Source organism: Manis pentadactyla, chromosome 2 (assembly GCF_030020395.1).
Source record: "Manis pentadactyla isolate mManPen7 chromosome 2, mManPen7.hap1, whole genome shotgun sequence".
NCBI lineage: Eukaryota > Metazoa > Chordata > Mammalia > Pholidota > Manidae > Manis > Manis pentadactyla.
Window position 1 is genome coordinate 90,894,927 of NC_080020.1, and position 26,146 is coordinate 90,921,072.

The 26,146-nt window shown below is 37.6% G+C and overlaps 2 protein-coding genes across 6 annotated transcripts in view; one reads left to right on the forward strand and one right to left on the reverse strand.

Moving 5' to 3' along the window:
* NLN (neurolysin) overlaps positions 1 to 10,008 on the reverse strand; it is a 100,564-nt gene extending 90,556 nt beyond the window's left edge. The window contains exon 1 of one of the 2 annotated variants that reach the window (XM_036887954.2): positions 9,836 to 10,008. In XM_036887954.2, coding sequence (XP_036743849.2) covers positions 9,836 to 9,876 — 41 coding nt within the window. In that variant the 5' untranslated portion in view covers positions 9,877 to 10,008. The remainder of the gene's footprint in view (positions 1 to 9,835) is intronic. The other variant, XM_057494758.1, reaches the window with a different exon arrangement.
* A 46-nt stretch (positions 10,009 to 10,054) lies between these two features.
* SGTB (small glutamine rich tetratricopeptide repeat co-chaperone beta) overlaps positions 10,055 to 26,146 on the forward strand; it is a 44,927-nt gene continuing 28,835 nt past the window's right edge. The window contains exons 1-4 of one of the 4 annotated variants that reach the window (XM_057494850.1): positions 10,055 to 10,236; positions 11,386 to 11,507; positions 20,114 to 20,217; positions 23,141 to 23,210. In XM_057494850.1, coding sequence (XP_057350833.1) covers positions 11,408 to 11,507; positions 20,114 to 20,217; positions 23,141 to 23,210 — 274 coding nt within the window. In that variant the 5' untranslated portion in view covers positions 10,055 to 10,236; positions 11,386 to 11,407. Of the gene's footprint in view, positions 10,237 to 11,384; positions 11,508 to 19,573; positions 19,653 to 20,113; positions 20,218 to 23,140; positions 23,211 to 26,146 lie in introns of those variants that run through there. The other 3 variants (XM_036887959.2, XM_036887960.2, XM_057494854.1) reach the window with 3 other exon arrangements.

Here is a 26,146-nt window from a genome sequence, read left to right on the forward strand (position 1 = left end):
ATAAAAAAATGAAATGTATCTAGAATAAACAGTATATAATTCTATGTGAAAACATAATCCAATAGGAAAATGAACAAAAGATACAAGTAGGCATAACAAACAAATGGCAAATAAATATGAAAACATGCTCAAACTCATTAGAACATGGCAATACATACAAAAACCAAGAGATACCATTTTACAACCATTTGACTGGCAGAAGGTCTGACAATACCAGAGCTGGTAAGGATGGTGGGTTGACGGCTACCTGTGAACACTACACAGGGAGAGAGAGTAAATCAGTACTACCACTTTGGAAAAGAACAGGGCATTGATAGAGTTGAGGATGTATACCTCCTACAATACAGGAATTTTCCTGGTAGGTCTATACCCTTGCATAAACATATCAGGAGAAAGTACAAGAATATTTATAGCAATATTGTTTATAACAGCAAGTAATTGAGAACAACCCAAATACTCACTGACAATTAAATGGATAATAAATTTTGGGGTGGTCAAATGATGAAAAATCTTACAACAGTAAAAAAGAGCCTCAGCTATGTGAAACCATGTGAAACTAAACCATATGCTGTTTAAGGTAACATACATTTGGAGTGATGTCATAAAGAAAAGCAAGAGGACAATAAATGTAAATTCAGGACAGTGGTTATTTCTGGGATAAGGAAAAGGGATATGTTTGGAGAGGGCACAGATAGACTTCAAAGGTACTAGAAATACCCTTTTCTATAGATAAATACCACTGTTCATTCTTTTAATTATATGTATTATATATATAACACATTTTTTATTATTGAAATGTAATTTATTACATACATAAAATAAAGATAGCAAAACAAAAAAAGACTAAATGTAGGGTGACCATTTTTTCAAACTTTAGACATCTTTTTTAAAAATTAAAGTATCATTGGTATACAGTCTAATGTTGGGTTTCAAATATATAACACAGTGGTTCAACAACTACCCATATTTATATATAACACTCTTTGGATATAATATTTCATAATAACTTTTAAGATGGAAGGCAAGTATTCCAAGTTGTGAAAAGGGAGGGTAGAATAATGCTCCAAATGAGGGATTAGCATGTATTAATTTAAGGCCAGGAGATGAGGATATGAGCTCTCTGGCTGAAACACTAAGTTCACTGAGTTAGGGGACAAGGTGGGTGAGCTAAGAAGTGGTCAGACTGTATAGGGATTTATAAACCATTTGGAAGAGTTCTGATTTTGTCTCAAGGCTAAAAGCAAACCAAAGAATTTTAAACTGTAGTGTGATATGCCACATTTGCATTTCACAGAGATCTCTGTTTTCATAAGGAAAGTTAGCAGGAAGCAAAAATTAAGGCTGAGGACTCAGTACAAGAATTTGGATTATATAAATTTAGCGGTGGTATGCAAATAGAAAAAAGGCAAAGAATTCAAAGACCTGGTAGTTGATGGAAGAGGCAGAGAGACAGAAAAAGACCAGGAAGAACTCCCAGGTTTTTAACTTAGGTAAACGGAGTTATTCATTGAGGCAGAGAACAATGACAAAAATGAAGATTTGTAAGGGAATCCTGTAAATTTAACTTCGGATAAGGTGATGATGAGGTTTAACAATAACGTAACAGGTGCTCAATAAATATTTTTAAGATGAAGAAATGACTGAATGAGACCTCCAAAAGCAACTGTCCAACTGGTAGTTGGAAATAACTCATTTCTCTTTTAAATTATTTGTCTTTCTCTGTGGTATACCCTGGTAAAAAAGAATTCCTGTAAGAACTGAAATCTGAAAGTTGTATGTAGGTATAAACTTTAGTTTTAGAAGGATAAGATCTAACAATGTAGCCCTTAAAGTATGGGCGTTATACATTGTAGAAAGTAGGCTTCACCTGAAAGCCATGATTATTTCAGTCACTATAACCCTGCCTAAGATGTGAGAGAGAAAAACAATTTTTCTATTGGTCTTGACCACAAATGGGCTTATTAATCTAAGATAACACTGAGATTTTCAGCGAGAAGTGTGGCTGGGAAATAAGAGGATATCCTTTTGAATGCCAACCAGGAGGTACAGATAATCTCAGATAAAGTGGAATGGGACAGGGTCTTTGAAAGTAAACCACAGTATATCAGAAACCCGTGTTTTGTAAACTGGACTTTCTATTATACTTCCTGTAATTTCTGTGTTGGTTTCTTTTTTGTTTCACTTAATGATCAGAAAGCCTTTTCAGAAAATGTCTGTCTTCATGATAAAGGTTTTATGTGTGAAAAATGAAACATAAAAGTACTAGAAGAAAATGTGATTTAAAAAAATTATCTTATGGTGCAGAAGGGCTTTCTAAACATGAGAACAAAGAAGTCATAAAGAAAAAGGCTGGTATACCTGATTACATAAAAAATTTAAACTTTTGTGTGATAAAAAAAGCAAAAAGCAGTAATAATCCACCGAAAAATTCAAAGACAAAGACAAAAAAAAATTTCAACATCTATGAAGGGCTCTTACAAATTAATAAGCTCAATTTGAAAATCCCAAAACACAACTAGGCAATTCACAAATGCAAAAGTAACAGTTAATGTTAATTGAGCTTTCATATGCCAACATGGTAGACTGATTGCTAAAACAGTTTCCATTCTCTACCCCTCAACGTATCTATGCCTTCTCATAATTTGAGTTTGCAGCTTCTCCCATCAAGAGAAAAGAGTCTATTTCTCAATTTATTGAATCTGTGGATGTGGCCTTGTGACTTGCTCTGATCAGTAGAATGTGGCAGAGTTGATGGTGTTCCAGTTCTAAGCCTAGGCTTCAGGAAGATTTTCTAAACTTCACTGTCATGGAATCCTGCCACCAGGTTGAGAACAAGCCAGAGTTGGCCCCCTGGAGGATGAGAAAATGTGAAAGAGCCAGGAGCTCCCAGCTTTAGCTACTCTAGATCCCAAGCATGCAATAGAGCCTTCAGTCACGATCAGCAGAACTGCCTACACAAGCCAAGGTTGACTGTGCAGAACGAGCCCAGACAAGAGCAGAAAAACTGTCCAACAAACATGTAGATTTGTCAGCAAAAATAAGCATTTATTATTGCACACCACTGAGATTTAGTTTGTTACACAGCATTACTGTGGCAATAGTAATGGTCACAGCCAGGCAATGTTCAAAGTGCTCTATGCTTATTTCTCTCAATCTTAAAAAGATGATGTAACAGAAAATACATATTGGTTTCTGCTTCTGGTTCCTGACACAGGGCTCCTAAACCCTTGTAATTTCCTGAGTGATGGGAGTGACTTCTGTTTTAATGAGTGACTCTAGGTGGGCTCCTGGAGGGCTGGCTGCTGAAAGACCAAGTCATAATTGGAAGCGTGAAGTTTTCAGCCCTGCCTTGCCCCATTCTCTTGAGGAGGAAGGGCTGAAAATGGAATTAATAATCAATCATGCCTACCTGATGAAGACTCCATAAAAATCCCAGTAAGTATGAGGTTCAGAGAGCTTCCAGTCAGTGAACACATCCACACTTTGGGAGGGCCATGCATCCCAACTCAACTGGGACAGAAGCTTGGGACTCTCCCAGACCTGCCCTATGTATCTCTTCACCTAGCTGTTTATATTATTTTCATACTATCCTGTAATAAACTGGTAGATGTGTTTCTCTGAGTTCTTTGAGTCACACTAGCAAATTAATCAAACCCAAGGAGTTGGTCTTGGGAACCTCAGATTTACCATCAATCAGTCAGCATAGGTGACAAAATGCACTTGGAATTGGCATCTGAAGAGAGGTGGGTGCAGTCTTGCAGGACTGAGCCCTTCAACTTGTGGGATCTGATAGTCTCTCCAGGTAAACACTGTCAGAATTGAGTTAAATTGTAGGATATCCAGATGGTGTTGCAGAGCACTGCTTGTTGCGGCAAAACCTCCATGAATCTGGTGACTGTAGTGTCAGAAGTGAAGTGTTCTGTGTGAGTAGTAATGGAGACACACAGCAGAAGGAAAACTAGGTTTTTTAATACAGGTAAGTACAATTCCTGTTTTGTCTCATCTCCTACTCACTGGTCTGATGTGTACACATTCATTCTAGTCACAATGGCCTCTTCCCAAACACACAAGGCACATGTCACCTTCTCACTGGGTCCTTTCCTATCAACTCTATCTATAATTTCATTCCCACCAATGCTGAGTATCCCCCTTTCCTGCCTTAATTGCTCTTTAGCAATTTTCCATCTAATACACTCTGACTTTCTGTAGTTGTCTCTCCCACTAGAATGTAAGCTCCGTAAATACAGGGATTTTTGGCTGCTTTGTTCATTGCTGGGTTCCTACACCTAGAACACTGTTTGACACATAAATATTTGGTGAGTGAAGAAATCAGCCATTCAATGCCCAATTTACTGATGAGGGAAGACATAGAGAAGTTAAGTAACTGCTTGAGATCACAGTTGTCAGTGGCAGACCCAGCACTCACGTTTAAGTAAGTGCATTCCAGGTTACCAGAGCCTATTTCAGTCGAGTCTAGCCTATTATGCTACATGTCTTATTAATTCAGAGTTTAGCATATACATATGTACCCAATGAACATTAATTATTTGGTTCTTCATATTTTAATCTAGGTGCTTCTCCCCATGGAGAAGCTTTTTTTTAACCAAAGAGGTGATAATATTGAAGTCTGAGAAAGTGTCAGGATGTTTCTGTCCTAAACCAGGGGTAAATAACGATTTAAATAATACATCTTTACAACTTTTTAAAATCCATTCTTACAAATAATCTCAGTCTATCCTTTGATACTTGCAACTTAAAACCTTTTCTTTGTTTTTTTTCCCCAGCACCACTGGTCCTAAAATTTTGATGTTTATATCTACTGGATTTGGGGGTATAATTTCAATTTTATTTAATTATAGTCAGATACATAAACATTGTTAAATTTATGAACTGTAATTTAATTTGTCTGACTTTCTAAGACTTCCTATATGAATAAATTCCCACATAAGAAAACAACTTTTTTGGTCTGTGGATCACAAGTCTTGAATTTTTGTTAAGGAATTATAGTTACCAAATAAATCCTCAACAAATGTAAATAAATGCAAATTACAATACGAGAAGTTTCCACTTATCAAATTGGTAAGCATAAAAAATACTACAATGCTCAGTGCTGGTAAAGGTGTAGGAAACTAGCATTTTATACTCTGCTGGTAAGAATATAATTTGGTACAAACTCTGTGGAGGAAAATATGATAAGTAAGAAAGACCTGAAAGATGTGCATGCCATTGGGTGTACAAATTCCATTGCTAAGAATTTATACTAAGGAAATAATTAAGGATTTGGAAAAAAAGACTTAATAGGAAGACTACTTACCTAAACTCTGCTAACTCATTACCATGAAGCTGGAAATAGTTGGCATGTCCAAATGTAGGGATTAAAATATGATACATCCCCAAATGGACTACATTGTGGCTGTTCATATTATGGAAGAATGTTTATTTTACATAAAAATTGTTATAAGTGTGGCATAATCTCTCATTTGTTACAAAATATGTCTATGTAGAAAAGATTCTGGAAGCTGTTAACAACTGATTCTTTTGGATGGGTGGATTGCATGTATTTTTGCTTGTCAATATTTTCTAAGTTTTCTATAATGAATATGCATTACTGTCATAATTTTTAAAATCAAGCTTCTTTTTAATTGAAAGAGTAAACTAGGGCTAACATAATATGGATTAAATACTGTTGAGTCATCTTTCTCATTTGTGTTTTTGACCATGCCATCCATCCCTCACTATGATAATATATGTTAGATATTGCTTGGCTCACATGCTGTGCAATGTGGCTGAGGTAGAAAGGGAAATTCTCCTGGTTTAATTGTTATAGCAACAAGAGTTCAAAGATTTTTTAAATTGATGTATCGTTGATATACAATCTTATATTGGTTTCAAATGTACAACACAATGGTTCAACAGTTACCTGTATTATTAAATCCTCACCCCCTCTAGTGCAGTTACTATCAACACAGAAAGATGTTACTGAATCATTGACTATATTCTCCAAGCTGTACAAGCGTCTCTATGACCAACTTAGACTGTGATTGTTAATTATTGTGCTCCTTTATCCCTCTCATCTGAAAGAAATCTTATTTAGTCTAGTTCTTTTCATTTTACAAAGTAGGGAACTCAAGAGAGATCCAGGAGATTGCTTGATTTACTTAAGGTCACACTGCTTTCCAACAGCAAATATATTCCAGTCTCCAGATTCCTGGTCCACTTATCTCCAAGAAATTAGTTTAATACCCATATCAATGATCCTAGAAGCTAAGCTGGCTTTGGGAAGAGGTATAGCAGCTCTGCTAATAGGAAAACCAAGAGAAATCATAAGTCAGTTAAGCAAAAACCTAGTTACTCTTACAACAGTAAAATGAACACCCAGGTGTCAGAAGAACAGGAAAAATATATCAAGAAAACATAAAAGGCCTTCTATGTTATCTAGTATTGGCTCCTTTTGGAGGATTCAGATTTTGAAACATATTCTGTGATTAAGTTATTCACAAGTACTCGAGGTTAATGACTACTACCACTGTTGATTAACTTCAATATATGGCCTTAAGTAACAAAATCATTGATATATTTATGGCAGATTGCCCATTTTAGCAAGCTACTAATTGCATGGCTTTTTATAGATTTATCTTCCATGCATAAACAAAGAATCTGAATAACTTATCAGTGGTTCTAAAATAATGGTCTTCAACCCTTGGGGTTGGTGGTGTGGGAAGGGTTGAGACCATTCAAGGAGTCTGTGAGGTTAAAAGTATTTCATAATAATGCTCCCATGTTATTTACTTTTTTCACTTGATTGACTTTCATGCTGATGGTGTAAAGAAATAGTAGATAAAATTGTTGGCACCTTAGAACACATCAAGTTAGTGGCACCAAACTGTTCTAATAGTCATTATATTTTTCACTGCAACTCCTTCATACTAAAAACAATGTCAATTTCACTTTAGAATGTCCTTGATGAAATAGTAAAAATTATTAATTTTTATTAAATCTCAATTTATATAAATTTGGCAAAGTATGCATAAAGCACTTCTGCTGTGTACCTGGCTGTGCAGAGGATTTGGTTGTCCAATCAAAAGCACTTGTGCAATGGATTAAATTGTAACCTGAAATAGCTGCTTTTTACATGGAACACCATTTGTACTTGAAAAAATGACAGACAGACAAACTATGGTTATTCAGACCTAAGTGGCAGAAGTTCTCTTAAAAACTGTAACAAAGTGAGCCTGTCACCTCAAAGAAAACAACTGATAGTATTTATTGCCATGATAAAACTTCAGCTTTCAAATGAAAATTAGAATTTTGAAAAATTGTATTTGCCACAATGAGCTTGTCATCTTCCTAATATCTGAAGACCTTTATGATGAGATGGATGATGATATTATGGGATATCACTGCTTGATACTGTATAATGAAATGATCAACATTAGAAATATCTGTATAAAACAGTGAACCACTATTTTCCAAATGACCATGTTTGATATTACAAAATCATGCACGAATAAAAAAGATCCATTCAAAGTGTAAGATAGACTCATAGATTTTAGTGTAACTGAGTAAGAAAAGTACATTGATATTTTATGTTCCACATTGTGACTAGCTTTTACACAACTACAGCTTGTCAAACATTGTTGAGATATCAAAGAATACCCATGATTGTGTAAAACAGAGATGTTAAGTAGTCCACTTTTCCCAGCTACTGAGAGGTGGGATTTTCTTCATCTCCCTAAACCAAAACAAAACAGTGTAACAGACTAAATGCAGAAGTAACTGTAAGAATCTGGCTATTTTCTATTACATCACATGTTTTGTTTGCAAAAGCATAAAGCAATGCCACTCCTGGGATGGTTCTTATACAAAAACAAAAATGGAGACAGAAAACATGGTGGTGAAGATGTGGAGAGACTGAAACTCCTGTGCATTGCCTATGGGAATGTACAATGGTATAGCTGCTGTAGAAAACAGAATGGTAGTTCCACAAAAAATTAAACAATTATCTGTGATCCAGTAATTCCACTTCTAAGAATATATCACAAAGAATTGAAAGTAGAGACTCAAACAGGTATGTATATCAATGATCATAGCAGCATTATTTAATATAACCAAAGATGAAAACAATCCAAATGTTCATGGTCAGATGAATGAACAAAATGTGGTATACCTATATAATGGGAGTATTATTCAGCCTTAAAAAGGAAGGGAATTCTGACATGTTACAATATGGACAATCCTTAAAAACACTATGCTAAGTGAAATAAGTCACTCACAAAAGAACAAATAGTGTAAGATTCCATTTGTAAGAGGTATGTAAATAGCCAAATTCATATACACAGAAAGAATAGTGGCTACCAGGGACTTAGAGAGGGGATAATGAAGAGTTTTGCTAAATGGGTATAGAGTTTCAGTTTGGGAGGATGAAAAAGTTTTGGATATGGACAGTGGTAATAACTGTGCAACAATGTGAATGTATTTAATGCCACTGAATTATGCACTCTAAAATAATTAGAATGGTAAGTTTTGTTATATATATTTTACCACAATAAAAAAAGCTGAGAAAAAGGAGAAAAACGCAATGTCACTCTTCTCACTCATTTTTGGGAGAATTTTGGAAAATACTTGTCATTAAATATGGTATCTATGCATGCAATGAGTTTATTACTGTTTTTTAAATAAACTAATAAATACTTTAAAAATCTCCCAGTTTTCATTTCTAATATGGTAAATATAGAAAGCTTTTACCCACATAAACAGCTTTATTAATTTCTGAGAGGTAAAGGGGTCATGAGACTAAACAGTTTGAGAACTGTCTTACACGTAATTTATTCTCTCTTCTCACACCTGTGTTAAGGGAAGAGTCTCATTTGTTGGTGTAGCTTCATTTGACAGCTATAGTGCTTGCAGATTGCAGACTAAAAGGAGAGCCTGAAAGATGCTCAAAATCATCACATAAACTCTTTATAAGCACTATTGTCCCCAGGATGCACTGGAAGGATTGAGTGACGACAAAGCGCACACTAATGAGTGGCAATGTAAAATAAAAAGCTGTTGGAAAGCTTAAATGCTGGTATGTTCCAAAGTAGTTTTAAGTATCTAGCAAGAAACAAAGATTTCCTATTTTCATTTGGATTTACAGCTCAAGGCTGGATTTGGGAATGAGGATGGTAGATGCATCGTTTCTGAAAACCGCTCCATCCAGCGCACACGTGTAAAGAATTTATTCTCTCTCCACCTTCTACTGGTCTGTGGCAGAGAGGTGTGGTTAGGGAGCGAGGAAGCGATCCAGAACAGGCTGCCCCAAACTGTCCAAGCAGTAATTTCCTCCATTTTGGGCCAAGTCGATCTGCCCCGGCGACAGGCCATATGTTTTATGGGGAGGAGGTAAATAAAAAGGAAATTAGAAAGCATGGACGGAGAGAAACAAGCAGCCAAACCATAGCGGTTTCACCGTGTGTGGATGTAAACGATTTGTACGCTACTGCGGTGCGTGAGGGGAATCACTGTTCCTGAGTCTACAGCCGCCGGCACTTTAATGACAAGTCTGCACTTCCCGATGGGGACCAAGTCAAACGATTTTCTTCTCGGGCCCATTGTTCTGCATTCATTGTGGGCCGAGCCTGCGACCTGTGTCGCCGACCGCTGCCGAGGCAGTCCCAGACAAAGGGGAATGGGTGCCCTCACGGGGAGCGGGGAGGGAACGGTGGCCCCGGGCCCGCGCCGGGGGTCCCTAAGCGCGGACCGCGCGGGCCCGGGGGAAGGCGCTGTCGGAGCAGCCCCAACGGCGAGGACCGCCGCCCTGCCCGCGGCCAAGGGGAACCCGCGCGCGGAGTACCTGCGGAGGCCTCGCACAGCCGAGAGGCACCGGGCGATCATGGGAGCGCCGAGCGGCGGCGGCGGCGGGCGTCGTCCTCCGGCGTGGGGATGGGGCCGGCGGGAGGCGGGAGGCGGCCCCGCTGAGAGCCCGGCGCGCGCGCTCCCACGTGCGGGCGCCAAGGCCGGCGCCTTGTCCGCCCCGCCCCGCCCCTGGTACCGCCCCTTGGGCGGTTCCGGTGCGACCCGGTCGCGGGGAGCGGAGCGCCCGGCCGGGCGAGGTGAGGGCCGGAGGCTTTGCGGCCGGCCAAGTTTCGGCGGCTTCCGGCTGTGCAGCGATCGGGAGCTGGGCTCCAGCCCTGAGGACCGGGGACGCTCCGATCGGCGCGGGCCCTCTGTCGCCGTCTCGCGTCCTCTTGCCTGGTAAGGGGCTTCAGTCTGGGAAGGGTGCGTCTCCCCTGTCCACACCCGGCGTGCACTGCGCCCCGCAGCAAGCACGGCCGGGGCTAAGGAGAGGCCCGGGTACCGAAGGAGGGAGTGGGAACTCGGTGTGCTCTGAAGAGAGAAACGGGGAGAAGCTTGGAGGAGGTTGGACATGTCCGTTTCCTCTCCGCACCCCCATTTCATCCTTTCTTTTTTTCACCTTCTGCCTGGGGCCTTATTTAGTACCTGCAACCCGTTGGCCTAGAGGCTGCACCCACCTTTAAAATAAGCACACAAATAATAAACATCATCCTAGTGGCGGGTACCACACCCTGGCTTTGAACTAGGGAACCTGGGGGTCTGATGAATGATGCGATTTAGTGGAAATAAGCCATTAATGCTGGCCGGCCCTGCGCCAGTTTGGATGCGATAGTGTTCCGTGTGAATGAACGTGACCCGGAGCTTCCAGCTTGTCCACGAGAGCGCAGCTACTGCGGAGAGCCCTGGTCGGTTTATAGTATTCATCGACTTAGGCAAAGATTTCCTGACATGTCTGTTCATTAAATAGAAATGCCATTTTTATTAAGAACGACATTCAATTCAATTAATGATTTCATTAATATTTTCATTAATATATTTCCTCTTCAAATCACTGTCTCTGCCTTCAAAAGTAGGTAGAGTGTAGATTATGCATACATTTAAAAAATCTCGTGAAATAGAGGAAGATGCCTAGTGTGGATCAACTTCTGAGTCAGCAGTACGAAATCTCCCTCAATTTAGTACTGAGGCTTTTGGGGAATTCCTACATCTGTATCTATACCCTTATCCTTATCTGTGTCTATACCACAAATACTCAAGATAGGGCGAGATATTCAGTGAGGGACTAATCTTATGTTAAACATCTTTTGAGAAAAAAAATTACTTTTGCACGTTTTAACATAATCTGATACTACTTGGAATAAATATATGATACCATAACAATACTTTGTGCTCGTCTCACTCTTTAAAAAGAAAAAAGAGCGAAGATAATACAGATTTTGGTTTCTGCTGTTTACTTTTAATTTATAAGTAATTTATACCCCATGTTATAACCTTCCTGATTTACTTTTTAAAATAACTTAGTGCCATGTTTTCATTTTTCTTATCAAGGAAACGTGTTTAAGCTTTTAAAATGTCATCTATCAAGCACCTAGTTTATGCAGTTATTCGTTTCTTACGGGAACAAAGTCAAATGGATGCTTATTCTTCGGATGAACAAGAAAGTTTGGAAGGTAGGCACCTGTTCTTTATGTTCAGCACAAATGAACATAAATAAAAGGCTCAAATAGCTATAAGCCTGACATTATGATCTGTTATAACAAAATCAGTATATTTTGTTGAGTTTTCAAGAAGAGACCTATCTATAAGGTTACTCGTGTTTCCATTCTCTGAGGCTGGTTTTGCTTGTTTTAATTAAGAACATTAGAGGAGTATTGTTCATTTACTGAACAACTATTATGTGTTAGAATTATACTATTCATAGTGTAGGGAATTTTCTCTTCACAGTGATAATACATTATTAGTATTATCTCCACTTTCACAGATATGTAAATGAAACCAGATAGATTAGGTAACATAACACAGCTAATACATGGCAAAGTTGAAATCTAAATTCTGGTTCTTAACTCTCAAGCTCTTGTCTCTTCCTAATAGGAAAGCACCCAATTTAGAATCAGTATATGAAAATACCTTAGTCACATAAAAGCTCTGTGTAAAAGTCTAGTTGTTATATCACTATTAAGCTCTGACACTTCTTATTTGAGGATTTGAAATGAAAGGATTTCACCCTTGTTTTGTGTGAGTTTTAAATATTAGATTTAGTAATCTGTAAAGTCAAGCAGAACTTGGATTGGTAGCATCATGCGTTTGCTTGACACCATCCTTTCTGCTTAATGTTTATGCATTATAAAATTTAAATTCAATGTACCCATAACAAGATAGAATTCTGCAGATGGCTAGAGGAGGTTCAGTGAACCTAGTTTCCTTGTGGCCTAAAGACTTAATTATTGCAATGATACAGTGCATTTGGGAGACTTTAATAAATTACAGTATAACTTGAATTTTCCATCTTGAAGCCTTTTCTCCTGTAGAGGGGACACATCTGTTAGTTTCAACAAGCACTCCCCTTGTGAATATGCTTTTAGGAGGTGGGGATGAAAATTGGGCATTTGCTCTAAATCTACTTGCTCTCTAGTGAGATGATGTATTCCCAGGTGGCAGTGAGAGGAGCAGGTGACACACAGGTAGAGAACATTGCAATCAGTCCATTTAATTCTAAGGTCTTTTTGTCCTTGATGGTTAGACCATGTGAAGATAAGATGACGGGTGACTAAAGAAAATGTTGATTAAGGTTGTGCTATAGCAAACAGATAAATGCCATCATTTAGTAATAGATGTTTCTTTTCTAATCAAAGGCAGCATAATACTTTCAAAGGGCCAGAAAGAACTGAAGAGTTTTTTTTAAAAAACCAAGATGTTATGTCCTATTTTTAGGGTGATATTCAGTGAAAAATATGTGCCTTCAGCTGTTTGTTATATATGGCAGTCAAAAGTGGTGCCAATTGTTTATGACCGACCCCTATTTTTGACTCTGTGAATCTAATTTAATTGAATATGAACATCATGTGGAGATGTCTGCCCACCTTCTAGACACTTAAAAAAGCCCTAGGAAAGGAGTCTAACTTCTAGTACCAGCTTTACCATTATGGTGAAGCTGGTTATTTATAAGCTCTGAACCTTGTCATCAGATTATATTACCCATCCCTCCTAAATGTTGTCATCTACTAACATCTGCTTCATGTTTGGACTGTTGTGGCTACTGCTCACTGTCACTCTCTCTAGCACCACTCTTGTCTTAATTCTTGGCAATTGCGATATACTAATAGATTCTTCTAGTTTTCTTGACATTCAGTACCCTGACCTTCTCTCTTCTAGTGATCTCAATTTCTCACCTTCTTTGGTATACCCTAGAGCAGTGGTTCTCAACTTGGGGTTATTTTGAAATGTTTAGAGATATTTTTGATTGTCATTACTTGGGGGCTGATATTACTGGCATCCAGTGGGTAGAGACCATACTATAGTGCACAGGATGGTGGTCAACAGTGAAGAACTGTCTAGTCCAAAATGTCAATAGTGCTGAGGTTGAAGAACTCTTTCCTAGGCCTTGCTGTTACTCATACTGCATTCTTTCCATAATCTCTACCTTCAACATTTCATTTCCTATGCCTGTCTTCCCACCTCATTCCCTCAAGAATCCCTACTCCAACAATTCTTTGACCCTATCAGTACTGCCAGTTTGTTGATCTCGCACGTTTTCCCACCCCTTCTTCTTACCCAGCTTAAATTTCTGGTTGCTTGTTAGAATCACATCCTGTATACCACTCCTTTTCTTACAAACCCTAACCTTGTTTAATTCCAATTTTTCACCTACTCTGTGTCCATATCAATGTGACTGTGTATAGATGCAGCAAAACATACAACTTTGTTGACTGGTCCCACTTTAAATTCATGACCACAGCCTCAAGCAGACTTAATGCTTCCAGCAATCACATCATCTGTTCCAAGTTCTTTCATACTTAATGCTCTCCTAGACAACCACTTTAACACTTTCTTGTGTCTTCTCAAACCCCCAAACCTCCTCCCCTGTGCTCATGTTTGGCTGATGACCATGCTTCCTACACCACCAGAAAAACTGAAATAGTAAGAAAACAACCTCCACAGATACCCCCTGCCCCATCCACCCATCCACCAGCATCTGCACCCATATACTCTGCCTGCCTGCCTGCCTGTTACCACATGCTGTGGACTAAATATTTGTGTCCTCCCCAAATTCATATTTTGAAATGTAGTGCCCAGTGCAATGGTATTAGGAAGTGAGGCCCTCTTGATTGGGATTAGTGTCCTTACAGGAGACCCCTGCTCCTTCTACCATGTGAGGACACAACCAGAAGTTGCCATCTATGAATCAGAAAGCAGATCTTCACCATCGAACATGCTGGCACCTTGATCTTGGACTTCCCAGATTCTAAAACTATGAGAAATAATTTCTGTTGTTTATAAGCCACCTAGTTATGGTGCATTCTGTTTTAACAGCCCAAACAGATTAAGACACCATAGATAAAACTATTCATTGTCCTTTCTAAATGGAACCCCTCTCCTGACATACTGGATCCTATCCTGTCTTACCTACTCCAAGATATCACTCTAGTTATTCTACCCTCCTTGTCATCAGCAAATTTTCCATCTTTACTAGATCATTTCCAACAGATTATAATCTTTTCATTTTTCTCCCTTCTTAAAAACCAAAGACAACAATTAATTACTCCTTCCATACTACCAACTGCCCTTCCTCAAACTTCTGCCTATATTTCTTTCCCTTTTTTTGTCTTTTGCTGGAAAACTCTTTGAAACAGTTGCCCATACTTGCTTTCTCTAATTCCTCTCCTATTCTTTCTTAGAGTCACTCCAGTTAGGCCTCTGCCTCCATTTCTCTACCCATACTATCTTATCAAGGTCGTTGGTGATTTCTGTGTGATTTAGTTCAGTACTCAGTTCTCAGTCTTCATCTACTGCTATTATCTACAGTCAATACTACAGTCAATCTACAGTCAAACATCTACAGTCAATACTAGCTGCTATTGACAAAGTTGATGGTCACTCCCTCATCCCCTCTCCCCAGTATACTTTATTCACTTGGCTTCTTAGTCTCTTGGTCTTATCTCATTGTTTGCTCCTTCTCTGTCTCCTTTGCTGGTTCCTCTTCTTTTCCCTGGCCTGGAGTACCCAGGATCCAGGCTTGATCTTCTCCTCATTATCTATATTCATTTTTAGGTGATACCATTCAAATACTTGGCCTTGAATATCCCTTATTTGTATGCTGATAGCTCTCAAATGTGTACCTTCAGCCCAGACTTTTCTTCTGAACTCCAGACTTCTGTATTCAGCTGCCTACTAGATATCACTGTATATCTCATAGGCATCTCAAATTGAACATTTCCAAAACCGAAGTCCTGATCCTCCCACCCAAAATCTGTTTTATCCACCACTTCCCTATCTCAGTTGATGGCAACTCCATCTTTTCAGTTGCTCAAGCCAAAAACCTTGACATTATTCTGAACTCTTCTTTTTCTCTCATACTCTGTATCTAAGTTGTTCAATAAATCCTGTTGATCATACCTTGAAAATATGCCCAGAGTCTGACCACTTCTTCCCACCTCCTCTGATATCACCCCTGTTTGGAATATTTCTCATCTGTTTTACTCTGATAGCCTCTAGCTGATCTCTTTGCTTCTGTTCTTGCCTCTTAATTGGCTTTTCTTGACACAGCCATCAGTGATGTTTTAAAACAGAGTATGACAGATTTAATCATTTCTCTATTCAAAATCTTACAGTGACTTCTCATGTTACCTGGTCATTGTTTAAAAGATCTACACAATTTGAACTTCTGTGATGTGTTGCGTATAGGAGTGCCACAGATTTCTGTGTATTAATTTTGTATCCTGCAACTTCGCTGAATTCAGATATTATTAGATCTAGCACTTTTGGAGTGGATTCTTTAGGTTTTTTTATGTACAATATCATGTCATCTGCAAACAGGGACAGTTTGACTTCTTCCTTGCCAGTATGGATGCCTTTTATTTCTTTGCGATATCTAATAGCCATGGCTAGGACCTCCAGAACTATGTTGAATAAAAGTGGGTAGGGTGGGCATCCTTGTCTTGTTCCCGATCTTAGAGGAAAAGCTTTCAGCTTCTCGCTGTTAAGTATAATGTTGGCTGTGGGTTTGTCATATATGGCCTTTATTATATTGAGGTACTTGCCCTCTATACCCATTTTGTTGAGAGCTTTTATCATGAATGGATGTTGAATTTTGTCGAATGCTTTTTCAGCATCTATGGAGATGATCATGTGGTTTTTGTCCTTTTTGTTTATGTGTTGGATGATGTTGATGGATTTTCTAATGTTGTACCATCCTTGCATCCCTGGAATAAATCCTCCTTGATCATGGTGGATGATCTTTTGATGTATTTTTAAATTCAGTTTGGTAATATTTTGTTGAGTATTTTTGCATCTATGTTCATCAGGGATATTGGTCTGTAATTTTCTTTTTTTGTGGTGTCATTGTCTGGTTTTGGTATTAGAGTGATGCTGGCTTCATAGAATGAGTTTGGAAGTATTCCCTCCTCTTCAATTTTTTGGAAAACTTTAAGGAGAATGGGTATTAGGTCTTCACTAAGTGTTTGATAAAATTCAGCGGTGAAGCCATCTGGTTCAGGGGATTTGTTCTTAGGTGGTTTTTTGATTAACAGTTCAATTTCGTTGCTGGTAATTGGTCTGTTCAGATTTTCTGTTTCTTCCTTGGTCAGTCTTAGAAGGTTGTATTTTTCTAGAAAGTTGTCCATTTCTTCTAGGTTATCCAGTTTGTTAGCATATAATTTTTCATAGTATTCTCTAATAATTCTTTGTATTTCTGTGGGGTCCGTCGTGATTTTTCCTTTCTCATTTCTGATTCTGTTTATGTGTGTAGACTCTCTTTTTCTTGATATGTCTTGCTAGGGGTTTATTTTGTTTATTTTCTCAAAGAACCAACGCTTACTTTCATTGATTCTTTCTATTGTTTTATTCTTCTTGATTTTATTTATTTCTGCTCTAATACTTATTATGTCCCTTATTCTACTGACTTTGGGCCTCATTTGTTATTCTTTTTCTAGTTTCATTAACTGTGAGTTTAGACTGCTTATATGGGATTGTTCTTCTTTCTGAGGTAGGCCTGTATTACTATATACTTTCCTCTTAGCAAGGCCTTTGCTGCATCCCTCAGATTTTTGCAGTGTTGAATTATTGTTGTTATTTGTCTTCATATATTGCTTGATCTCTGTTTTTATTTGGTCACTGGTCCATTGGTTATTTAGGAGCATGTTGTGAAGCCTCCATGTGTTTGTGGGATTTTTCATTTTCTTTGCATAATTTATTTCTAGTTTCATACCTTTGTGATCTGAGAAGCTGGTTGGTACAATTTCAATCTTTTTGAATTTACTGAGGTTCTTTTTGTGGCCTAGTATATGATCTGTTTTTGAAAATGTTCCATGTGTACTTGAGAAGAATGTGTATACTGCTGCTTTTGGGTGTAGAGTTCTGTAGATGTCTGTTAGGTCCATCTGTTCTAGTGTGTTGTTCAGTGTGTGATGTGTTGTTTACAAACTCCTCCCCTTTCTCATTTGGCTGTAGCCAAATTAGCTTCCTTACACTGAATGCACCAAATCCTCTTTATGAAGTGTTCCCTGCCTAGAATGCTCTTCCCCCAGATAATGGTAATACCCTATCTCCTTCAAGTCTTAGTCATATCTTTTCTGAATGAGGCCTCCCCTGAGGACTCCATTAAATCTTCAGCCTGCTTCCCACATTCCCATCACTGTCACCCTGTTCTACTTTTTATTGTTTATTGTTCATAGTCTACCTCTCCATCCCCCACTAGAACGTCAGCCAGGGATCTTTGCTGTTTCATTCACTGGTATATCCAAAGTGTGTAGAAAAGTGCCTGACATGTGGTAGGTGCTCTATAAATATTTGTTGAATTGAATTGATGAATTAAATCGAGTGATCCTGGGCATATCACTTAGTTTGTCTGTATCTTAATCTCTAAGTCTGTTAGGTGGAGTTGTCTTCCCCTTTTCATTTAATAGATTTGTCAAGAGACTCAGAATCAGTGATGGCAGATATATAGTATATGGAAGCTTTTGAATGAGTGCAGCAGATGGGATATGGTATTACTGAAGAGAATTGTTCACTTGCCCTTCTCATCAGTACGAAACAGAACAATAATTATATGCAGTATTTCTTTGGATTTTTATAATTTATTCCTAAGTATGACTTCTTGAAGAGAGGATCATATCTAATAATACCTATTTCATGTATGAGAATCTTGAGGTAAAAGATAAATGATTGCACCCAGGTTCTTTAATTTTGGGGTGTGTGTGGCTGGATTAATAATGATAATGAAATAATATTGAGTTCCAAGGCTGTAGTGGCTTTGTTCACAAAGCCATGTATCTCTCTAAATATGTGTTGATTTTGAACACTAAACATTTTGACAACTAGGTTTACTTATCAACACAATTGTGTTTACTTATATATGGAATCTAAAATAGACTAGTAGAAACAGTGGAGTGGTGGTTGCCAGGGACTGGGGAAAGGGAAGTGCAAGAACAACTGCTGGGCAGGAATAGAAAGGGAGAGGAAGAGGGATAGGTAAACCGTGGGTTATTTTCTACCTAAAAGATACTTTGACTCTTTGAAATTGGTAACTTAGTTGCTTATTAAGTGCTTTTTTTTTCTCTAAAAATTGTTCTGTGGATAGTTGAAGTAACGATGTTTCTTTTCTGACAGAGGTAATTTTCTCAAGACCACAATTAATACATATTTATCTTTTAAAAGTCATACACAAATGTAAATGAATCTGTAAGTCAGATAGCAACAGGTACTGTATGATCTTTCCTATCTGAGGAATCTAATTGATAAACCAACTAACCGACAAACTGAGTTCGTAGATACAAAGAAGAGAATGGTGGTTGCCAGAGTTGATGAGGGATGGAGGTGGGGGAAATGGGTTAACTGTGTTTTTTGGTTTTTTGTTTGTTTTTTTAATAAATTAAATTTTTAAAAAGCCGTACACAAATGTAAGTGAATCTATTTGACACTGGAAGTCCAGTGGACATTTTGGCTACATTCTCATCTTGTTGAGCCCAGAGAGAATTCCTTTTCAAAGGAGAACGCACTCTTTGTATGAGAATCTGCCTCTATTCTCCCAAGTGAGTACTTGTAGAAAGGAGAGGATATTCTCTTTTCATCATTATTGTCCTAATTTAGACTCCTTGTTTGTTTAGATCATTTAAATAGCAGCCCACCTGGTTTTCTACTCTTCCATTCTCTCCTTCAACTTTCCTCTCTAATTCATTCCCAACATTCCTACCAGGCTTTCAGTTATAAACAAATTCAGTTAAGTTATTCTCCTTCACTAAATTTTTTAATGGGTCTTCATTTGCTCATAGCATAAAGTTCACAACCTTTAAAAATATTATCAAAGGTACTGTGTCATCCACCAACAGACTTCCTTTCTAGGATAATCTAGTCATAATAGCTATATCAGTTATCTTGTGATACACCAGAAGTACTTGAGGCACTTATCATCACTTGACATGCTATTAATTTTACCATTTTGTTAACCTACTAAATGTGAGCTTCATCATGTGGACAGTGATTTTTGTCTGTTAGGTTAACTCCTGTATCTCTATCATCTTAGAATAGCACCTTGCACATAGTAGGTGGCCAGTAAGTGTGCATGCATGAATGAATCTTAAAAGCCAACCTATCTTCACATAGTAAGTACATCAGGATTAATATTTAATGCTAACTATGTGTCAGAGACTGTTTCTATTACTATTTTTAATCAAGTTTAGAGTTCTGTTTCTCACATTAAAAAAATGTATATTTTAGTTTTATTCAAGGCATTAGGACATAGGTGGTTAATCAGAGATTGGTGGTGGGAAGTAAGTTGTTAACAACATGCCAACAAGAATATGATGTAATACATACTTTAAGAAATTATATTCTAGGTAACATTTTTCTTTAAGTGAAGAATAAAAATCAAGTTCTCATCTCTCAACAGCTGGTCTATAAACAGAAATTTCTATGCAGCTGAATCATTTAGTTTTCCTTATGTTCTGTGATCATAAATGCTGAATTACCACAGATTGCAGAGTGCAGATTTCTACCAGAAAAAAAAAGGTTGTTTCTTTTTTTAGCTTGCTAATTTTTTTTCACTATTAAAATTTATTTCAAGTTGCAATTCAGTGCTTGGAGACAGTTTTTAAAATCAGCCCAGAGGACACCCATCTAGCAGTTTCACAGTCTTTGACAGAAATGTTCACAAATTCCTTCTGTAAGGTAAGCTGTCATTGTTTTCTCATTAGTGTCTGATTTAAGTATGATGACAATAGTATGTTGGATTCTTAATATTTGAGGGCCAGGCCTATAAGTAACTAACTTCCTCCTGGGTATAGCATAGTCCACATGGATATGGTTTGGGACCTAAAATATAACTTTTAAAATGTGCTCATATCAGTAGCTGTTCTCATCTTCTCACCTCCTTTTATAGTTAATAATGTCTTAGCTGGCTTTTTAAGTCCTTTACCTGAGTATTTTTAGATTTCTGACATCTAAGTTGACATTCCCCTAAAACAAAGAACACCAGTGAAAAACAAAAGTTTTAACATTTAGTAAGCAATCATGTAGAAATAGATTCATCGGGAATTGAATATTATTTTGAAGCAGATTTCATCAAATTTGGCCATTGCTGGGGCTCTTAAAAGCAGGGAAAGTTTCAGAGGCAATGTGCAAACCTAAGACTGCAACCCAAGTTTTCTGATCCTTCTCCTGTGACTGTTTATGTAGTCTCTGGTTTCTGGCCTTTTTAGGAAACATGGACCCTAAGATTGTCTAAAACATTTTAAGATTAGTGAATTTAGGGCCACACGTGATCTCCCATGTGTTTCTTTCATTACATTTTGGTACTTCATGAACTCCTTTTGTTATTCTAGCTTTGTATTCAAGCTTCAGGGCAGAATGAGAAACTCAGGAGAGATGCTGAAACGTATAGTATATACTTCGGCCTGGTAGGGACGTTGCTGAGAATACCACATTGACTGTTTCTAGAACTTGTTGGAAAGAGGTTCTTAGAGTTGCAATAAAGATGGTTTTAGAATTGTGGCAGTAAACTAGTCTCTCTTTATATACTTGGAAAAAGAGTAATACAGTTACACATTAATTCATCAAACAGGATAATGCTAATTATATAGCAAGTTATAAGGAAATGGTGGTGTGTCTCTGTGTTCTTCAGCAGGGAATTGTCCTTTTATTCCCTTTGGTTGCTGCCGTTCTTTCATTATCCGGGCCTGTGGCCTCCTTAGGGAACCTTGTGTCAGTGGCTGGATATGATTCTGGCTAAAGGTGACCTTCTTTGCTCCTAAATGCCTGAGAGGCTTGTGCTTGAGACAGCATTTGGATTTGCTTGGTCTGGCTCTTGTCCCCGATGACCTGGTACTAAAGAGATCAGAACTTTTATTTTTTACGTCCCAGGAAGCTCAAATTGACTTTTGCACTCTGTTTAACAGAGTTTTTTTTCTTTTTTCTATTTTTATTTTCTGATTGTATTTAATTGTAAAAATGTGTTGCTTACTATTTTTAAAATATAGTTTCTTGAAACTGATATTTGTGATATCAGTCCTTTTTTGTTCTTATTTAACAGCTATGGCTTCATTACATTATGGGTTTGTTAGCAGAGTATGGAAAGAAAATCTAAAATTTGTCTGAAGCAGCTTATTTTATATTTAAATTGTTATAATTAAATAGATTATTTGTCTCCCTGTGTGTACTTGGTTATGTTGGTTATTTTATTTTTAGAGTATTGCTTTTCTGTTTTTCCTCCTAATTAAATTTATATACTAAGTGGATTCATTCTTTTTATATAAAGTAGATAATACTTGTCCCCTCATCATGGTCTGCTCAAACGTATTCAGTGAATATGAGAATTAGTTTTTGAACTTGTAAAACCATGACAATCTCATTAAAATAATTCAGAAAGATTAAAAGACAGAATGGATTATAATCCATTTTTCAATGACCCTTTTTTTCATGCATAAACCTTCTAGGCTACAGTAAAGTATCTTTGAACTGTAGATCCTGAGTGACAATAGTCAGTTTTAAGTAGTGACCTCTAATTAAAAAGGCTCCTATTTTGAGTCTATATTTTCTTATTTTAGTATCTTATGTTTGGAAAAACTGATTATTAGAGAAAGATTTTTTAAAAATAAGAATGACTCATATACTTTATCAGTGATTTTGTACTTGTGGATATTTGTGTGTAATTAGCAAAGTATATTTCCAGTGTGAAAGCTATCAAATTTATTGAAACTTTAGTCAAGATAAAGGTAGTGGTGGGTATATTTTAAATATAGTACATAGGTATATTGGTTACAAATTATGCTTTCTTGAAAATTATAAATTTATAAAGTTCAGAGTCAAGCTTAAGAGCAAACCAATTTTTAAAAAAATTTTCAAATCATTGTGTTCCCAGTGCCACTCAAGATATTTCTAAATTTTAATTTAGTTTTCATTTGCACCTTTTATGTGTACCTTAATAATGCAAAAGAGGTTTGAGGATGATAGTGGATGCTAAAAACAGGAATCTTGTACTCTGTGTTTTACCGTAAAGTGAAATTAATATATGTCATTGTTTAAAAAACTTTGGAATATGGAAAGATACAAATAAGAGACTGAAATTTTTACCTCCAGATATTACTGTTGATGTTTTGTGTACATCTTTCTAGTCTTTGTTTTTAACCTGTGTCTCTATGCATGTGTGTCTGTACATATTTAAATAAAAGAATCATTTTATAAATGCTTTCTTTATAAACTGTGAATTTTACTTAGTAGGATATCTGTTATATTTCAAAATGTTAACTAATAGCAACAATCCTTTGAACATATTTGAATCTTTGTATAATGATTATATCTTCTGTTCATGAAGTAGGATTTCTGGGTATAGGGAAAGCAAGTAAAATTTTTTTAAATTCACAGTTGCCCATTATCTTTAGAAAAATTCCACTTACTCATTTTTCTAATAAAAGTATGTGAAAGTTCCTTCCCCCTATTTCTTGCTAACACTATTATTAGTCTTAGGTTTCATGACGTGGAATTACAGCTGATTTACTGTAATAAGGGTAATTCATTATTGCTTTACTTAGAGTTCTCTGGGATGACTCTTGACATAGCTAAGTGGAAGTACATTGATTTTTTTTTTTTTTTTCAGAATGACATTCTGCCTCTCTCAAATTCAGTGCCTGAAGATGTGGGAAAGGCTGACCAACTAAAAGATGAAGGTGAATGTTTCATAGAAATATTCTTATTTAGTAAAATTTTCTGAAACTCTGGAGAAAGTTGACTGTGTTCATTGATAAGATTCTGGTTTAAACTGCCAAGACTGGATTGTCATAAGTCTACCTGGCATTTGTGAAACAAATGACTGTGATAGAGAAGAAGCCTGGAAATACAGAATGGCTTGTGGGTATAATGTAGGTGTGGCTTGCTTTGAGAGAAGCAGATGTGTTGGGAGTAAAATTTGCAAAACAAATAACTTAAGGGGTGATTACATTGATTTGTGTACTCTAGGATCCCCAATTCTTCTTTATGCCTAATCAAAGAGATGAAAATAATTTTCAGTATTATTTTAATTTTTATATATTTAGTGTTTTTGAGTTCTTTGAAATTTGTTAATGACTGCATATTGACTTGTTTATTAGCACGTTTGATCACTGCATTATTAAATTTTCTACTAGTGGCTGTTGAAGCATTCTTGGTTTTAATAAATAAATTACTATTGAGGATCTGTGTTCAGTTTGTCCGTCATGTCAGTTATGTTAAGCTATAGAGGACGGATAGGTCAGGCCTACAAGATTTATACTAAGAAGTTGTAGGGCAGAGTCCTGATCTTAAGCAGTGAATGTGAGCCAACTAATTCACTGTCCTATAGGCAGAGAGTTATTAGGGAATATGTCATGTTCAGAAGTTATACAAAAGTGGTTTGAAACCATTTTCTGGGCTTTTCTTTAGTTCATACCCTGAAGAAGGCAGTTGAGTTAAAAAAAAAAAAAAGATCAATTGGTGTCTAAAAAAGTTTCTAAAAAAAGTTAGATATGGAAAAGAGTATGCTTTTCCTATTTCTTGGGCCTGGTCATCTCTATTAGAGCTATAAATATACAACGTATATCACCACATATAATGGTTGCATAATGTTTCATTTTAGTGTAGTACCATAATTTACTACTAGACAGATAATTTTGTAATCTTAAGTAACATTGTCTTTAATATCATTGTGTAACACTTTCACTGCTGTGTGAGTATCTTCTTGGGATTTTATTATCAAGTACTGCATTTCCAACATACAGACTGGTTTCAGTTTTCAATTGTTTATTTCCTCTAAGAAATGATATCACTACAATTACTTAGAATTTTAGAATAGTATGACTTTAATAAATTCCAAGCAAAATAAAGCAACAACCAGATCTTCATCATCATTTGAGTTACAGTAGTCCCGAAAGAATTTGGTTTTAAACTATCCAGATATAAATATATTTTTCATATATTATTAAAACAATTTAATCTGTTGTTTTTTCCTCACTGAGAATTTTGTAGTGTGTGAAATCCTCAGTGATGTGGTATGTCCTCCACTAACATTTGGCTTTTGCAGCTCTCCTGGTTAAGCTCTAGTAATAATGTTGTATAAATGGCAAATTGAAATTTCATTTACTCTCTCATATTTACTCCCTCTGCATGGCACAGCATTGGGAGATTGCATTCCCTATTGAGTTTGTTTTGATGAGATGAGTATTAGTAAGATATGGGTGAGAGGGATAAGCAGGGTGAGGCTCATTTACTGCGGCAGCATGGGTACACTGTACTTACTGCTTTTGTTTTTACCCAGAAGCTTTGGTTCTTTGTTTTCACCAAGACATGTTATACATAAAATTAAAGGAACTGGGGGGAGGAGCCAAGATGGCACTGTGAGTAGAGCAGCAGAAACCTCCTCCCAAAACCATGTGTATTTTTGAAAATACAACAAATACAACTACGCCTAATGAGAGACGAGAGGATACAGTACAACAGCCAGGCTACATCTACATCTGCGAGAACTCAGCATCTCACGAAGGGGGTAAGATACAAGCTGTGACCTGGCAGGACCTGAGCACTCCCCCAACCCCAGCCCACCAGCGGGAGGAAAGGAGTCGGAGCAGAGAGGGAGTGGAAGTGCAGGACTGCTAAATAACCAGCCCTAGTAATCTGCACCAGGAGTGCAGACACACATTGCATGGTGTGCTGGATATTAGGGAAATGGAAAAGTAAAGTCTATGAGCAGCTCCCCTGAGACAAAAGAAAAGTAAGTTCTTTTTGAAAGTCTTAAAGGGACAGGGGCTTCACAGCTGGAAGAAATCGTCCTGGCACACTCAGCCCAGCAGGCTGGGAATTCTGAGGAGCTTCGGACGCCCCATCCCTCTGGGAAGCAGGGCAGCTCTGAAGCCCCTCACAGCGATAAGCAGCATGCCATTAAGTACCCCTCCAACGCGGCTCCGCCACAGCGGCCGAGCAGTCTCAGAGCAGCTGCTCAGAGCTTCCTCTCCCAGCGCGAAGCCGCCAGGGCCAGACATAGGGGCCGCTGCTGGTGGAGAGCACACCCAGCGTACCTGCCACTTCCCGCAGGGCTCTGGGCTGCCCTGATGGCTGCTCCCAGTGTGGGGGGAACCGACACAGGCAACGGAGAGGGGCAGGGTGACCAGTAAGCAGGAAAGGACTTTGTTCTCCCAGCTGACACATGCACCACCTGCCTATGACTACCTCTGTCACCATGAAAAGGCAGAAGAATTTGGTCCAGTCCAGAATCACCCAGACAAACCATGAGAGAGGGCATGGGGAGATAGATATAACCAATATTTCTGAAAAAGAATTCAAAATAAAGGTCATAACCATGCTGATGAACCTGCAGAGAAATATTTAAGAGCTAATGGATCAAGTTAGAAGGGAGAATACAGAAATAAAACAATCTCTGGAAGGACATAAGAGCAGACTGGATGAGGTACAAGAGACCATTAATGGAATAGAAATTAGAGAACAGGAATACAGAGAAGCTGAGGCAGAGAGAGATAAAAGGATCTCCAGGAATAAAAAATATTAAGAGAACTGTGTGACCAAACCAAACAGAACAGTATTCTCATTATAGGGGTACCAGAAGAAGAAGAGAGAGAAAAAGGGATAGAAAGTGTCT